At 50.2% G+C, this 13,818-nt stretch overlaps 1 protein-coding gene across 3 annotated transcripts in view; it reads right to left on the reverse strand.

Moving 5' to 3' along the window:
* Positions 1–3,363: 3,363 nt before the first annotated feature.
* The window catches only part of Map2k5 (mitogen-activated protein kinase kinase 5), a 219,138-nt gene continuing 208,683 nt past the window's right edge, over positions 3,364–13,818 (reverse strand). For all 3 annotated transcript variants that reach the window (XM_029481666.1, XM_029481665.1, XM_021172645.1), the window contains one exon: positions 3,364–3,786. In XM_029481666.1, coding sequence (XP_029337526.1) covers positions 3,682–3,786 — 105 coding nt within the window. In that variant the 3' untranslated portion in view covers positions 3,364–3,681. The remainder of the gene's footprint in view (positions 3,787–13,818) is intronic.

Raw genomic sequence — 13,818 nt, forward strand, 5'->3', positions numbered from 1 at the left:
TGTGCTGGAGTATGGGGGTCTTGTGCTGGAGTATGGGGGTCTTGTGCTGGAGTATGGGGTTCTTGTGCTGGAGTATGGGGGTCTTGTGCTGGAGTATGGGGGGCTTGTGCTGGAGTATGGGGGGCTTGTGCTGGAGCTTGGTTTGGAACAGTAATTTTCTGCTTACTTGTTGGGTGACCTTGGGTGAGACTGCTTCCATGACTCTGCTTCTCCAGCTGTGAAATGGGCAGAATAACAGCATCTATCTCAGGGGTTGTGGAGGCAATTAATCAAGTTAATAGTAAGTGAGCAAGCAAACGACCTGGTCTAGGAGATAACGCTCTTTCCCCTCTTTCTTCTGAGTTGAAAGACTGCTCACTTTGCAAGTGTTTGCATGCCTGGTATGCCTGAGGCCCTGGGTTCGATTCCCAGCACTATAGAAATATGGGTGTGGTGGTCCAACCTTGTAATCCTCAACATTCTGGATGGATTCCCAGTGTGGAGGCGAACGTGCCAGAAGTTCAAAGTCATCTTTAGTTACCTATAACAGCCTCTACCTCCATCCCAGGCTGAAATAGGATTGGGGGTCAAATGGTTGCTGATGCATCTTCAAAGAACAAGGATGAGCCTTAAGTCTGGTTGGTAGCTAGTTCTGATTTTGGGGTTGTCAGGATCAGGGTGCTCTTGTTACAAAGTTCCCTTTGTCAGGAAAGCCTGCCTCATGCACCGCTCACAGGTCTTGCTCTGAGCACTGGTCTAGGGCGCATGGTCCTTATGGCTCAGGTCTCAAAAATTCTCTGCCGGCATCAGGCCCTGGGCAATGGGGCACCTCAAGGAGATAAACACTGGTGAGGCCTGGAGCAGCTGCAGGCCGGCACAGTGTCACTAAACCAAACAGTCTCTCCCTGGAAGGACAATGCAGTCTCATACAGAGGTCCCTTTCATAGGGCACTGGTCTCACCACGGTGGCTGTTTGGCCAATGAATGTTTATCAGGAGCCCTCTCAGCCAAGGTTTTTTCTTGGTCTGTGAGGAGCAGCAGGGAGACCCCAGCTGGTGATGCTTCCATCCCAATGGAAGATAGGAAAGTATAAATAAACAATGGGTTTGTCACAGTTACAAATCAGGTGGACGGAACTGGTACAGGCTAGAAGAACCTGGGTCCCCGGAGCATGTGCACGTGGAGGACAGAGGTTGACAGCGGGTGTCATTCTTTGATCCCGCTCCACTTTATTACCTAGGCAGGATCTCTTCCTGCTTCATCCTGGGCGCAAGAATGGGAGGCTTCGCGCTTAGTGGTGTGGGTGCTAGGGCCTGCTGAGAAGCCATCTGAGTGAGGCTCTGCAAGGTGGACTGGGTCGTGTAGACAATGGTGAGAGAGAGGGTGCTAGGGATGCCCAACAGAGGTCAGCAGAAGCTGGAGTCATACTGCTCAAACAGAACTCTAGTCCCAGCTCATTTAACAGCTCGTTGCAGGTGAGCCCCCATACGGTGACTTTGAGGTTCAGGATGCTTCCACCGCTCTTCAACCTCCCATCTCCTTTATCAGGAGGATAGAGATGGGTAGGATCTTGATCTGAAGTTTCTTGACCATCTTTACTTTGTTGAGGAGACCTAATCACATGGCTGCCATTCAACCGGGGGCTTCTGGGAGGCCTGGAGCAGCTGCAGGCCGGCACAGCAGTAGTCCCAGCAGTAGTCTCCCAGCTCCGGCTCCATAGGATGGAGGGAGTGTGAACACTTGGTGGCTTTCTGCTTTGGCCCTGGGTGGCTGCAGCAGAAACAGAGCTGGCAGCAACAGGAACTGGAGTCACGATAATGTCACAGGGTCACACAGGTGTTGGTGGATCTGTGGCTTGTCCTCCTCCCATCCTCCCTCATTCTCGTGTATTACCTGTGCTGTGCATACATATGCTTGCTCGCATGTATGTATGTGGGTGTACATGCATTTGGAGGTCAGAGGTTGATGTCAGGTGTCTTTTCTGATAGGACTTCTCCTTATTTACCAAGGCAGGATCTCTTGATCCTGGAGTCTACCAATTAGACAAGTCTAGCTATGCAGCTTGTTCAGGATCCTGTCTCTTGAGGCTTGGGAGTACAGGCTGTCACAACCTGCCGTTCTTTTATTTTCTGGTCTTCATGCTTGGGAGGCAAGCACTACTCACAGAACCACCTGTCCATCCAGTCCCCTCCTGTATCATTGGCCTTTTTTTTGGGGGGGGGGCTGGGGTTGGGGGATTGTGGTGATGGTGGTGAGATAAAGTCTCATATAGTCCAGGCTGATTTTTATTTTTGTTTGTTTTTTTGTTTTTGTTTTTCGAGACAGGGTTTCTCTGTATAGCCTGGCTGTCTTGGAACTCACTCTGTAGACCAGGCTCACCTCAAACTCAGAGATCCGCCTGCCTCTGCCTCCCGAGTGCTGGGATTAAAGGCATGGGCCACCACTGCCTGGCTGACCTTGAATTCCTGATCCTCCTGCCTCTGCCTCTATCTTTTGAATTCTGCAGGCACAGGCCTGCCCTTTGACTTGTTCTGAGTGGTGTGGGAAGCTCTGAACATCAGGATCAACTCTGCCTGGTGTTCTTACAAAACTCCCTGCTGCCATGTTCAGGGCTGCCTTCAGCAGAGGTGGGGTTGGGAGCCTGCAGGGATACTGCTGTAGTGTTTGGGTAGGAGGTTCTCAGGGTATGTGAATGGGCCTGGTCTCCATTCCTGGTACTACTAAAAGTAGAGGAAAACCCCTCAGACATGGAGGAGGGAGGAGAGAGACGAGCCAAGTAAGGTCCCTCAGCAGCTTCCCTGGGCACTGGGAAGGACTGCCACTGAAATGACACAGTGTGGCATGGCCATGGGTGGCAGTGGAGGCTGGCATGTGGACACGCTGAGGTGGCTCTTCCTCAGGTAGAAAATGGACTCTCAATGCTTCCCTTCATCCTCTGCAAAAGAGAGTGGGCCACACTGCAGATGGCTGCAGAATTATCTCAAGTTGCCATGAGTGGCCCAAGTCAAGAGAGGAGTGGTCATGGGCAGGAAGAGGCAACTGGTGGCTGGGTGTGGGGAAGGGTTTTGTAGGCCTCTGAATTCCTGCGTGTTACTCTTGGTGGTTAGCTTCCTCCTCAGCCACCCACAGCCACAGCCATAGTGAGTGCTGTTTTGATGCTGGGCTGGCAGCCGGCTCCAGAACAGGAGAGGACTGGACCGCGACCTGAGGTTTGGGCTCCAGACCTTGTCATGGAGCTCGGTGTGGGCATCTCTGAGCCCTGATTTCTCGGGACATCTGAGCTGTGGCGTGGGCCTTAGTACTGAGCTACAGGAAATGACAGCATCTTGCCGGTGTCCCTGCTCAGTGGGGATATGTACTACAGACTTGCTGAGACAAACACCATCCAAAGCAAGAATACTTTTATTCCCATCAGTGCTGCTGATAGGGCCTGACCCTTTACAGTGAACAGTAGGGAAAGATAAGGGGGTGGGGCCAGAGGAGGTTCCATAGTTTTATAACCTCATCACCCCGCCCTGCACCATCTCCACCTGCCTTAGTCAGTGCCCACTTCCCCAGCTCAGCAGAGGCTGGCCCTCTGGAGGGCTCCCTAGGTAGGGCAGGAGGTGTAAGCAGGAGGCTGGGCCAGTACAGCAGACAGAGGGGTCACGGCTTGCTGTATCATGATGACTGGTCCTCAGTGGTCAGTGTCCTGCTGAGGTCTCATGGGGGTCCCTGCTGGCTCCGCCTCTCCTCTAGAGCTCGGCACACCCACATGGACACCACAGTGGAGTTTCCATCATTGAACTGCACGATGAATGGGTGACCCTGTGGGGAGAAGCAGTCGGTGTGACAGTGGTCCTCAGGTCAGGGGCCTGGAGCTGAGGGTGGGGCTCAGTCGGCAGAGCACTTACCTAGCTTATGCAAAGACCTGGGTTTGATCCTCAGCACCTTATAAGCCAGGTGTGCTGGTGTGTGAATGGCTGTGATCCCAGAACTCAAGATTATAGACAGCTAGCCTAAGCTACTTAAGATCTTGTTATAAAAAGACAGACAGACAGATGCAGACAGACGCTGGGCAGTGGTAGAGAATGCCTTTAATCCGAGAGGCAGAGGCAGACAGATCTCTGGGAGTTCAAGGACAGACAGGGCAGTCAGGGTTACACACAAGAGAAGCCCTGTTTCACAAAAACCAAAACCAAACCAACCAACAGACAAAACCCAACCCAGCAAAACAAAACAAAACAAACAACAACAGCAACAACAGACAGACAAACAAAACAATAGCTAGGCAGCTCAGTTTGTATTCCAAGATGTGCTTTAGCCTGAACCTGATTTCTTTTTTCCAGTAACCATACATGGTAAGAAGGCAGGCTAGGGTATTTGTGATGTTTCAGCAGGTAACAGTGCTTGAAGACAGGCGGGAGGACCTGCGTTTGATCTCTGGGACACATGTGGTATTAGTAGAGAACTGACTCTGGAAAGTTGTCCTCTGATCTACACACACACACACATACAACACACGCACTGGTACATACACATATACCACACTACATATAACATACCAGACATACCACACCACACCTCCCCACACACCCACACCATCACCACCACCACACACAAACTTGTGCTAAAAGAAAGGCAGGCTCAGTCCCATTTCCCAGCCTAGGTAGCTGAGGTTCTCTGCTCAGTTTCGAGCCATAGCTACTGGGCTAAGGCCTGGCCCCTGGGTGGCCAGGTTTCCGGCTCAGTTGCTGCCCAGAGAGCAAAGGATCATCTTGTCAGAGGTGTTGTCAGTCCCTGTTAGTTTCCTCCTTTGTCTCCTGCTCCCCTGTAAGTGAATCAGTCTGCATATGAAGGACAGACACCGGGTGGGCTCTAGGAGGAGGCAGCTGTCAAGAGGAGGGCCTAGGGCTGAGGCAGTTCAGGGACTTCAGAGGGGCCAGTTTTGTTTCCACATAATTCATCTCCAGTTCTAACCTACTTAAGCCCACAGCCAGGCCAGGTTATATTTATCCAGCAGCCTCCCCTCTGTTCTGAAGCACTAAGATCATCATTCCCGATCTGAGGGTGTCTGGGAGCTTCCAGGGAAGGCCAGAAGCAATCAGGGACAAGCCACAGAGCTGTCAGGGCATCAGCAGGGAAGGAGGCTAGAAAGCATTGTTCCACTCACCAAGACTTTCAGCAGAAACTTTGTAGCCTCCATGAAAATCAGGCTCTGGAGAGTCACAGAAACTGAGCAAGGGGGTGGGGAGATGGACAACCCCTGATGTCCACCCCAGCTCCTGCTTCTTTTCCTCTCCATCTGCCTTCTTTCCTGTTCCCCACTCCTGTTTTTCTGAGCCTCTCTCAGACTCTCTGTCCCTGCTGGTTCACAGGGCTTTGAGCTACTTTGCTGGTATACCTGGCTATGATCTGTGGCTCTGACGAATAGTCAGGCCCCGGGAATATGTTCTAGACATCCCAGTGGCCAGCATTAGCCTCACCACATGGCCATGGCTAAGAGAGGCGTGGATCTACTGTGTTCTGACCCCAGCACTTACCAGGCTCTGTGAGGACCAGGTGGAGCTTGGGGGTGGGAAGGGAGGAACACTACCCTGCCTCTCCAGCCTGGGGACCCAGGCCTACATTTAAAGCCAGCTGGGTACCTATTGTTCCTCACTGCAATCTGTTGGGGTTCCAGACATGAGTGTAGGACCCCAACAAAGGGCTGCAGAAGCCAGGCTGCTGGGGGGCTCCGTGTGGCACAGGTCTGGGTGGGAGTTGAACAAGAGGCACTCCATTTTGGCTTCCATATGCTTCCGGCTTGTACTAGCCCAGCCCTCTGCCTGCTTTCACATGGCTGCCTAGATAGATAGTCCTCTTCTTGAATTCCTGTGCATGTTTTTTCCAGATTTGGGAGAGTGACCCTGTGGCCTTCTGAAGAACAAAGACATAAGCTGTGCTCTGGAGGACGGGCCCCTCCCCCAGCCCAGAGTACCACAGTGTCACTTTCACAGAATGCTGGGTGACTTTGGGGCCATATGCTCCATCACGGTTATCATCTGTCTGAGAACAGGCAGAGTGGAACTGAGGAGGGGAGTGGAGGCATCCTGCTCAGTCCAGGAAGGGCTGACGGCTGCACAGTGGACAGCACTGCCTAGTGCCCTGGGATAGTTGGGAAGTGGATGGATCACCAGGTTGCTGACCTCCAGGTTCTGTGGAGGCGTGCCTTTCCTGACCCGTGCCTGGGGGCTGACTCCATCTCTTGTGTACCCCTGATGAGGTAACTTAGATCACCACACAAAAAAGAGAGGTTTTGTCCCCAGTCTTCATTGCCTGCTTTTGGGCAGGTATCTGAGAGGCAGATAAGGGAGTGAACTGCAGGAGACATGCACAAAGCGTTCCAGCAGCCCTGTCTGCAGAGCTTGGCAGAAGCTGGGCAGCTTCTTGCTGGCTTCCTCAACAGGCAGTGGGAACTCTCATTTCCTGTGAGAGATCACAAGGCCAAATGCAACAACTAAATTGGCAGAGGCTTCAGTCTTCCACAACACATACTTGGCACAGTGGATAAAGGTGTAATGAAGGCAAAAGATCAGGGCTGTGTCCAAAAGTGAGTCAGTGGAGTGAGCATCATCTGCCACAGACACCCTCCAAAGAGGAAGATGAGGAAGAGAGAGAGAGAGGAGGAGAAAGGGGAGGGGGAGGGGGAGGAGGAGGAGGAGGAAGAAGAGAGGAGATGAGGAGGGGAGAGGGGGAGGGGAGGAGGAAGAGGAGGAGGAGGAAGCACTGGCAACAACTGCTCTGTCAGGAGGAAGAGCCATGCCATCCCCTGCATCCCCTCCCCTTCTCTCCCCTCCCCAGCCTGCTCCTGGTCTCTGATGTTCCAGCTTTTAGGTGATGGCTCTGTTTCTTGCTCGAATATCTACTGCAGTAAGATGCTTTCCTGCAGGAGAGAGAGCAGGCCCTGATGAGCCTTCTTTAAAAGGCACAGGTGTGGCTGTTGTGTGGCAAGACTGGGGCTCCAAGCCTGGCTACCATGATGGGTGCTGCCTGAGACCCAGCAGCTGCTCTCCAAGTCCAGTGCTCAGTGATAGCCTCCCTGTCTGCCATTAGTTGGGATCTGAGTTTCATGTCATTTAAGAGTTTGCCCTTTGTGGTCCCCACCTTTTTTCTGTGTAAAGTTGCTAAGGAACACCACACATTTGAACTGAACTTGTATCTGGGCTGCAGGGCCTGGTACGATGTCTGATTCACAACAGGACTCCGCACAGTGCTTGTGGTATGGGAAAGAGATGCATGTGTGTGTGCAACCTAAATGTCCATCCCTACCCACCAAGCCTCTGTGTACAGGCACTGGCTGTTCTGCATCCGTACACAGCCAACTTGAACTTTCCTATACCAAGGCTTCAGAAACTCTGGACCGGGGCAAGGAGAGAGAGCAAGGGTGGTTTAAGAGCAGGACATCCTTTCTCCATGCTGCCTGCCTGTTTGCTGCTGCTCCTTGAGGTGGGCACAGCCAGTTTTGTCCTATTTGTTTAGAGAGTATTGTACGTGCACAGGCACACTGACTCAGTGTGGGTAAGAGCTCACTCATGTCCTCCTCACTGAGACTTGTGTGCCAGGCAGTGGCAATCAATGACACTGTGCATTATAAACATCATTCCCATCTTACACAAGATTAAGGACACAGAGCTGAACCTTTCTGTCCACTGACTCCAGTGCCCAACCCCAGGATCACACAACTTTCTTGTTGATCTGGAATGGGGTGGAAGGCATGGCACCTGCCTGCAGGAAAGGCTGGCCTCAAAGCGTGGAGGACAGATGCCATCTGCCGGCTGAGGTCAGCCTCTCTGGATCTCAGAGTGACTGGGCCCAGAGCTGGAGGCCGGGGCAGAAGAACCATCAGAAACTGGCTGGTAGCAGCAGCAGCAGCAGCAGCAGCAGCAGCCCCCAGCACTCTCTCAGTGGAGCCTGTCTGTCCTGTCCTTTCTAGGGCTCCTTCTGGTACCCTTGCTGTGGCATACTATGCTACAGGTACAAAGTACCCTTGTCACAAAGTACCCCAGCACCCCTGGCTGGCTCCATCTCCCTAAAGCCTGTGCTTAGGTTGGGGTGGATCCAGGCCTCACCCACCCCTTCCCCACCAGCCACACTAGGTGGGCGGGGACATCTTAGCTCCTGTGTACACAGGCAAGGCTGGCCTAGGCCTCTTATTCATAGCCCAAATTAGCAGAGTACAACAAGCTTTGGAAGCCTGCTGGATGGGGCCACGCAGGGCCCAGACAGGTGCCTGTAAGGGTGGTCGGAGTGTCTGGAAAGGGTCTGTGAGGTTTGTTGGGGGGTTACAGGCATCTTCCTGAAGGATCCCACCTCCCCTCTCAGTCTGAGTCAGGGCTGTTAGGATCTACATGAACTCAGACCCATGAGGAGCGAGGCGTTCCATCACAGTCCTGTTAAGGGATACTTTAGTCTGTATGTTAAAAACCTTATACCGTGTGCTCAGCTGTGCTCAATCCACAGGACCACCATGAAGACCTTGTGTTATGATGATTTTTGCAGGTCTTAGGGGCAAAGCTGGTGAACCTGTTCCATCTGTTGCAACTGCTACTGACTTCAGACCTGTGTGGCCGTGTGGTGCACTGGCAATCTGAAAACACACAGGGCTGTGGTGTCCTACTCTGACTGGACGTGAATATAAAATCCTGGTAGTATACCATGAGCCTAGGCACATGGCGGCCAGCTGACACATGGGGCGGGGACTGTCTGAGAGCATGGCCATAAAGCTCTGTGAAGCACATCTGTACTCTATGTTCATCACAAGAACTTTATGTAAACACTTGGTGCATACTGTCAGTGGCTAGGTCTTACAATAAAACTTTTCTGCTATTCCTTTAAACATTTTAAAGTGAATTTGATTTCAATTTCATATGTGTATGTATGTCTACGTGTGGGTATGTATACATCATGTGTGCAGTGCCTGTGGAGGCCAGGAGAGGGCGTCTGACCCAGTGGAGGTGGAGTTACAGGTGGTTGTGAGCTGCCTATGTTAGGACCAGGTCTGTAAGCACAGGCTTATAATCCCAGCTTTTTGGGAGAATGAAGCAGGGAGATCACAAGCTCAAAGCATGTCTGGGTTACAGAGTGAGTATATGGCCAGCCTGGTTAACTTAGTGAGGTTACTGCCAGGCATGAAAGTGGGAGAAAGCGAAGATGAAGGAGAGGGAGGGAGCGAGACAGACAGACACATGGAGAGAGCTATTCCATGGGTATGACCGAGAGGCAAGGATGGGTGTGTGAGCGGAGGGTGGAAGTGATGGACAAGGTCCCCACACGCCTTCCTTACATCCATCCTGAGATGTAATACTGATGAACACATTTCCCAGAGCTGGCCACACATGGGTTCCCAGCCCTACAACCACACTCTGAACTTTCCAAAGCCACAGTCTTGTCTTATTTCTAGAAGTGTCCCATTAAGCAGGCTGCTATCTGCTTAGATCTCACCTTGCTAACAGCCTTTCTAGTTTAGAAGAAGAAGCAAACTGTAAACAGGTCACAAGGCTGAAACAAAAGCAGACAACATTTGGTTGTCCTTTTACTGTCTGTCACTATGGTCCCACAGGGCTTTTGAGGATTCACACTGGGCTGTGTGTGTGTGTGTCTCCTTCAGACTATTACATCAGCATGCCATGGGTTCCCAGGCAGCTCACAGCTACCTGGACCTCCAGCTCCAGGGACAGCCAATTCCTCTGGCCCTTGTGGGCCCTGCACTCAGGTGTACATGCCAGCATACCTCCAACGAACATAATTAACAATAAGAAAGCTAAACCTTTAAAAAAAGAGCAAGAAAGGCTCAAGTCATCAGACCTTGCATGTAATACAAAGGATTAAATGCAATCAGTTTCTGGGTGTGGTGGTGCGCGCCTTTAATCACAGTATTGGGGAGGCAGAGACGGTTGGATCTCTATGAGTTTGAGGCCAGCTTATTCTACATGGTAAGTTCCAGGCTATCCAGGGTTACATAATAATATCCTGTCATAAAGAAAGAAAAGAAAATGATCAGTTATATTTTCCATTCAAAACTATATACTTGTGCTCCCTTCTCCACAAAAAGTCTGTCCACAAAAGAGGAGGAGGAAGAAGATGAAGAGGAGAAGGAAGAGGAGGGAGGAGGAGGAGGAAGAGCAGCAGCAGCAGAGCAGCAGAGCAGCAGCAGCAGCAGCAGCAGCAGCAGCAGCAGCAGCAGCAGCAAACTGGTAGAAAGTTAGGATCATTTTATGGCTCAGCAGCAAATAAAAACCATCAACAGAACCCACTGTTAGCCTTGAGCAGTACTTTCTAAACTACAATGCAGGAATTTGTAATCCTTAGCTATTCTGTTATTGATTTGCTGTGCTCGGCAAGGTAGCACTGAAGGAAATGAAATAGACAGAAGCCTGAGATGGACTTTGTGTGGCTGTGAGTGGGTGAACTATGTGTTCCGAGGTGGTGTGGCTGGTTATGTTCAGGATGAATGATGGAGGGGGTCACACTTTGCTTGGTTACAAGTCACCTTCAGTGAGCCTGCCTCACTGTTGAGGAAGGCAGATGGGTGACTTGGTTATAAGTGTCGTGTTTTGCTTTTCCAGGAGACTTGGATTCGGCCAAGGTCCCTGTGAAGGTGCTGGGGTGGGGGAGGGTGCACTGGCTGGAGCTGAGCCAGGGCTTCAGAGCCCTGCAACTTTCTCTGTGGTGCACTCATTCTCTCTCTCATTTTAGACAGGGCCTCACTTAGCCCAGCTCGTCTGTACTTTCTACATAGCCAAAGACAACCCTGACTTCGTGCAGCTCCTGTCTCCTGTTCCCCTGTGCTGGGCTGACAGGCATGGACCACTGTGCTCTGGAGCTTTATTGTGCTGGGGACGGAACTCAGGGCTCACACGTGTGGGCAGGTCTTCTGCCCACTGAGCTACACCCCTAACCCTTGTAGCACGTGGTTATTTGGTGCTCTCAGAAAATGACATCATCAAGATATAAGATACAATTTGCTAAATGCATGAAACTCAAGAAGAATGAAGACCAAAGTGTGGACACTGTGCCCCTTCTTAGAATTGGGAACAAAACACCCAGGGAAGGAGTTACAGAGACAAAGTTCGTAGCTGTGATGAAAGGATGGACCATTTAGAGACTGCTGTATCCAGGGATCCATCCCATAATCAGCTTCTAAACGCTGACACCATTGCATACAGTAGCAAGATTTTGCTGAAAGGACCCAAATATAGCTGTCTCTTGTGAGACGATGCCGGGGCCTAGCAAACACAGGAGTGGATGTTCACAGTCAGCTATTGGATGTATCACAGGGCTCCCAATGGAGAAGCTAGAGAAAGTACCCAAGGAGCTAAAGGGATCTGCAACCCTATTGTTGGAACAACATGATGTACTAACCAGAACCCCGGAGCTCTTGTCTCTAGCTGCATATGTATCGAAAGATGGCCTAGTCAGCCATCAATGGAAAGAGAGGCCCATTGGACTTGCAAACTTTATATGCCCCAATATAGGGGAATGCCAGGGCCAAAAGAATGGGAATGGGTGGGTAGGGAAGTGGGGGGCGCTATGGGGGACTTTTGGGATAGCATTGGAAATGTAATTGAGGAAAATATGTAATAAAAATATTAAAAATTAAAACAAACAAACAAACAAACAAAAACAAAAACAAAACAAAACAAAAAAAAAAGAAAATGACATCATGACAACAATTTGACATCCACCCTCATTTATAACTTAAGAGCAAAGGATCATATTGTTTTTCACAATGTATATAAAATATTATTTATTGTTTATTTTCTACGTAGTGGGACTGCTTGCTTCCAGGTCTATAGGTACTTTGCAATCTATGAGCACTATAATGTCACACTCCTATCTTAGATTATGGGTCTGAAAGTTAAACTAAAATGTGAACATGTGACTTTGGTCTGTCCCTCAAGGCTATTAGCCCAATGATCTTGGCTTGAAAACTTACTTTTATTTTTGGAATGTGTGTGTGTGTGTGTGTGAGAGAGAGAGAGAGAGAGAGAGAGAGAGAGAGAGACAGAGAGACAGAGAGAGACAGAGAGACACAGAGACAGAGAGACAGACAGACAGAGCACGTGTGCAGAGGCCACAAGTTGCCGTCTATTGCTTTTCTTCTTATTTTTGGGCCAGGGTCTCTCACAGCAGTGAGAAAGGCTAGAAGGCTGCCAGGGAGCCCAAGGATCTGTTGTCTTTGTTTCCCCAGTGCCGGGATTACTGAGGCACAGGCCGTGATCCCCACTTTCTATGTGGGTGCTGGGATCTGAACTCAGGTCTTCAAGCTCCCATCACAGAACTTTCTCTACTGTGCCACATCTGTAGACCCTGAAGGCTTAATTTTAATAAGTGCAGCCCCTCTGTCTTCAATCTCAAGCTCTCTCTGTCTCTGTCTCTCTGTCTCTGTCTCTGTCTCTCATAAACACACACACACACACACAAATGGTTAAATACAAAAGGATGAAGGAAAGGAAAGGCAGTTCAGAGGGGAGACTGGGACCAGCACTAAGAAGCAGCACCCACTGGCAAAACTACATAATGAGAATGAAACTGAAACACTGGTTGGGGGTCAACCACGTGGCTGCACGGCCCTACACAGGGTAACAAAGGAGAAGCCAAGGAGGCTCACTGACAAGGATCTAGCCAAGGGGTTAAAGAATAAAAAATGGACGAGTCTGGAAGTCCAGCTGTGTAGACTCTATTTAAAAGGAAATGAGTGTATGATACATTTAAAATCTGACATGAAGTTTTTTTTACTCTTTTCTCTGTTTTTCTTCCTTCTTTCTTCCCTTTTCTTCCCTCCCTCCTTCCCTCCCTCTTAGCTGGGTGCCTTCCTGGGGGACGAACACCTCATTCGCCAGTGACACTGATGGAAAGCCACTCTGCCACCTGAGTGTTAGAACACCAATCTTAAGCACTGCAAAAGACATCACTTCCTCTAGGCCTCTCTGGAACATTCTCTAGAAAGAAATGTGTGATGTCACAGGCCACCCTATAATTTCAGTAGAGACCTATGGGCACTTAGGGCACAAGTTGTTCTTGGCTTCCTTCCTCTGACGAGTTTGGTCACTCCTAAGATTTATGCTCAAGGTGGAGGGAAAAAGAAAGAAACATTTCTCAGAGTAGATTTATAGCCTCATCTTGCTTTTTAATAACATTAGAGATGACACCCAATGACATAATCTTGGAACAACTGCAGAAGAGCTCAGAAACTCAGTGGGAAGTTTTATATTTTGGCTTCAGAGCGTTCTGTGGTGGCAAGGTCAGGTGGAGAGGGCCGGGGAAATGAGCCAGAGCGGCTCTGGAGGGTGAGTGTCAGCTGGTTTAATTTTCTGTGTCAACTCTGAAAATTAGATAAACAATGACAAACCAGGCTTTTTAAATGAACTTGTCACTTCTGGTTTTCTTGATACAGGGTAACATTTTTCAAGTCCTGGTAGCCCCAAAGACAGATTTAACCCCTAAGAGGTTTACCTAAGTAAAGGTTTGAAAGACCCTGCATCTAAAAACAAAAGGTTTGTACTCCCTAAAAGAAAGCCAAATTATCTTAGAAATCTAGATATTCTCCTCCCCAACAGTCAAGGGGACTTTGCTAGCCAGGTGTAGGTGGCTTTGTGGGAGGGGTGGCGAGTCTCTGTCCCCTCCGCATTACGTCATCTTGTTCCCCAGATTGTCAGCCCTTCAGCCCAGCTCCTCTGTCTTAACCTGCTTTCCCTATCTTAGGCCTTTACACAGACATCCCCACAGGTCCCCACCTCCGCTGCCCTAACAGGTGAGCACTACCCCACCTCGCAGCCCCTCTGCTTGCTGCGCTGCTGTCTAGAAGAGGTGGGCAAT

The sequence above is a fragment of the Mus caroli genome, chromosome 9 (assembly GCF_900094665.2).
Source record: "Mus caroli chromosome 9, CAROLI_EIJ_v1.1, whole genome shotgun sequence".
NCBI lineage: Eukaryota > Metazoa > Chordata > Mammalia > Rodentia > Muridae > Mus > Mus caroli.